Raw genomic sequence first — 2,267 nt, 5'->3', positions numbered from 1 at the left:
CCAGCGCCGACGAACCAAAGATGCTGAGGCAGCACCTCCCCCTCTTCTCATCTTCCTCTTCTTCCCCTATTCATATGGCACTCGCGCGCCTCACCAGAAAGACAAGCTCTAGAAGTAGTGCCAAGACCAAACCTCTCCTCTTCCTGCTACTCCTAATTGTGATTCTTGTTGTGACGGCCGTCTTCTTGTTCCCACCAGCGACCATGTCTTCTTCATCGTCGTTCGAGAATCCAAGGAAGGTGGTGAAGAAGGTGATGTCGCTATCCCAAGCCGAGGGGGACGGCGCCACCGTCCGCCGGAGCATCGGCGGGTAAGACACCAATCGCGATGAATTCTGAATTTCTCATTATGGGAAGCTGTCGTTGACCTCAGTCTGTCTCTTCTTGATGCTGCTGCAGGCACGAGCTCCGGAACCTGGACCCGTTCCTCCTGCTCGACGAGTTCTCCGTCTCCAAGCCCGGCGGCTTCCCCGACCACCCGCACCGGGGCTTCGAGACCGTCACCTACATGCTCCACGTACGGACGCGTGCTCCGCTTCTTCCATCTTTTTCTGCTCCATCGTGTTGCCTGCAAGGTGTTTGCTGAAATGCTGTTCTGTCTTCCGCGTTCTGACGATGCATGCAGGGGGCCTTCACCCACCAGGACTTCACAGGGCACAAGGGCACCATCAGGACAGGAGATGTGCAGGTACGACCTACCCATCCAATTTGTTCAGACAAACCATCACATGCACTTGGGCCATTCATTCTATCTTGACTTGAACTAACATTGCGATCTGAATGCTCTGTTCCTGACCAGTGGATGACGGCTGGCCGCGGCATCGTGCACTCGGAGATGCCGGCATCCAACGGCGTGCAGAAGGGCCTGCAGCTCTGGATCAACCTCGCCTCCAAGGACAAGATGTATGTATCATATCAACGATTGTTTGTATATGAAATCTACTATCTAAAAAAAGATCATATGAATAATAGGAAATCAACTTCTTTGCATTACAATGACCAATCACTTGACACTAATTGCTCGAACAATGCTAGGATCGAGCCACGGTACCAGGAGCTCAAGAGCAAGGACATCAGCCAGGCCGAGAAGCATGGTGTGAAGGTGCGGATCATCGCAGGGGAGGCCTTCGGGGTGCGGTCACCAGTCTACGCACGGACACCAACCATGTACATGGCCTTCACAATGCAACCAGGGTCGCAGCTCCACCAGCCGATCCCCGAGGGTTGGAACGCTTTCGTGTACATCATTGAGGGGGAGGGTGTATTTGGCAGGGAGGGCGTTGCGCCGGCGAGTGCGCACCATTGCCTCGTGCTTGGCGCCGGTGACGGGCTCAGCGTGTGGAACCGGTCTGGTGCGCAACTACGGTTCGTGCTGGCAGCAGGGCAGCCGTTGAACGAGCCAGTGGTGCAGCAGGGGCTCTTCGTCATGAACTCTCGTGCCCAGATCCAGCAGGCCATGCAGGACTATTACTACGGACACAACGGCTTCGAGAAGGCCAGCCAGTGGAGCTCCGCGTGATTCTCATCGGTGTCTCGCCGTGTTGATGATCAACATTGCAGCGCATTATCGTACAAAACATTGGGAAGGAAAGGGAAATTGCATTGTACCATTACATTGATGCCTTTGTGTAGAGTGCCGTAGTAGTGCTGTTTTCTTTGATTTGTTCCTTTTTACTTGTTTATAGGAAAGAATGTGATACAATAGAAGTGTGTAATGAGGAGGAAGTTAGTAATCATTTTTCGGTCATAAAAAAGGTAATTGTTTCATCATAGATTTGGGCAAGCAGAGCAAGGATAAATAATAGGTCGACATGCAGATTTCTAGTGCTGCTGCATGGTTAATCATTTCAGATTTGAACAGGTGAAAATAATTTAAATAAATATGAGCCACCAAATTTATTTATTTTTGAAAAAGGAGGATAGCCCCTGACCTCTGCATCGAGCGATGCATACAATCAATTTATTAGATATTGAGCAGAGTAGAGACTAAAGGCAACCATTGCCTGAACCATTACAAGATATGAAAGAAACACCTACGACTAAGTCAACTTCTTCCGCAACAACGCCTTCAAGAAGGAATAAACGCCATTGTATCATCGTCATCACGTCCGACCAAAGAGTAGTAGACAACGTCTTCAACAAGGCAATGACACAAATTCGTCACTGCTGTGCCCAACCAACAAAGGTAGGAACAAGAGTTTTCACTCTGGACATGAAGCAGTGTTCCAATTAGTATCTTGAAGGTGGATCGTTCAATAGTCGCCTCCG

The 2,267-nt window shown here is 50.2% G+C and overlaps 1 protein-coding gene across 1 annotated transcript; it reads left to right on the top strand.

The window, feature by feature from the left end:
* On the top strand, positions 1 to 1,773 carry LOC123123782 (pirin-like protein). Its single transcript, XM_044544398.1, has 5 exons — positions 1 to 310; positions 399 to 516; positions 625 to 687; positions 799 to 902; positions 1,035 to 1,773. Exons 1-5 carry the CDS (start codon positions 21 to 23, stop codon positions 1,516 to 1,518), a joined length of 1,059 nt encoding a protein of 352 aa, XP_044400333.1. The 5' UTR covers positions 1 to 20; the 3' UTR covers positions 1,519 to 1,773.
* The last annotated feature ends 494 nt before the right edge of the window (positions 1,774 to 2,267 follow it).

The sequence above is a fragment of the Triticum aestivum genome, chromosome 5D (assembly GCF_018294505.1).
Source record: "Triticum aestivum cultivar Chinese Spring chromosome 5D, IWGSC CS RefSeq v2.1, whole genome shotgun sequence".
NCBI classification, from domain to species: domain Eukaryota; kingdom Viridiplantae; phylum Streptophyta; class Magnoliopsida; order Poales; family Poaceae; genus Triticum; species Triticum aestivum.
Note: the sequence above shows the minus strand (reverse complement) of the source record. Positions and strands in the feature narration are given on the sequence as shown.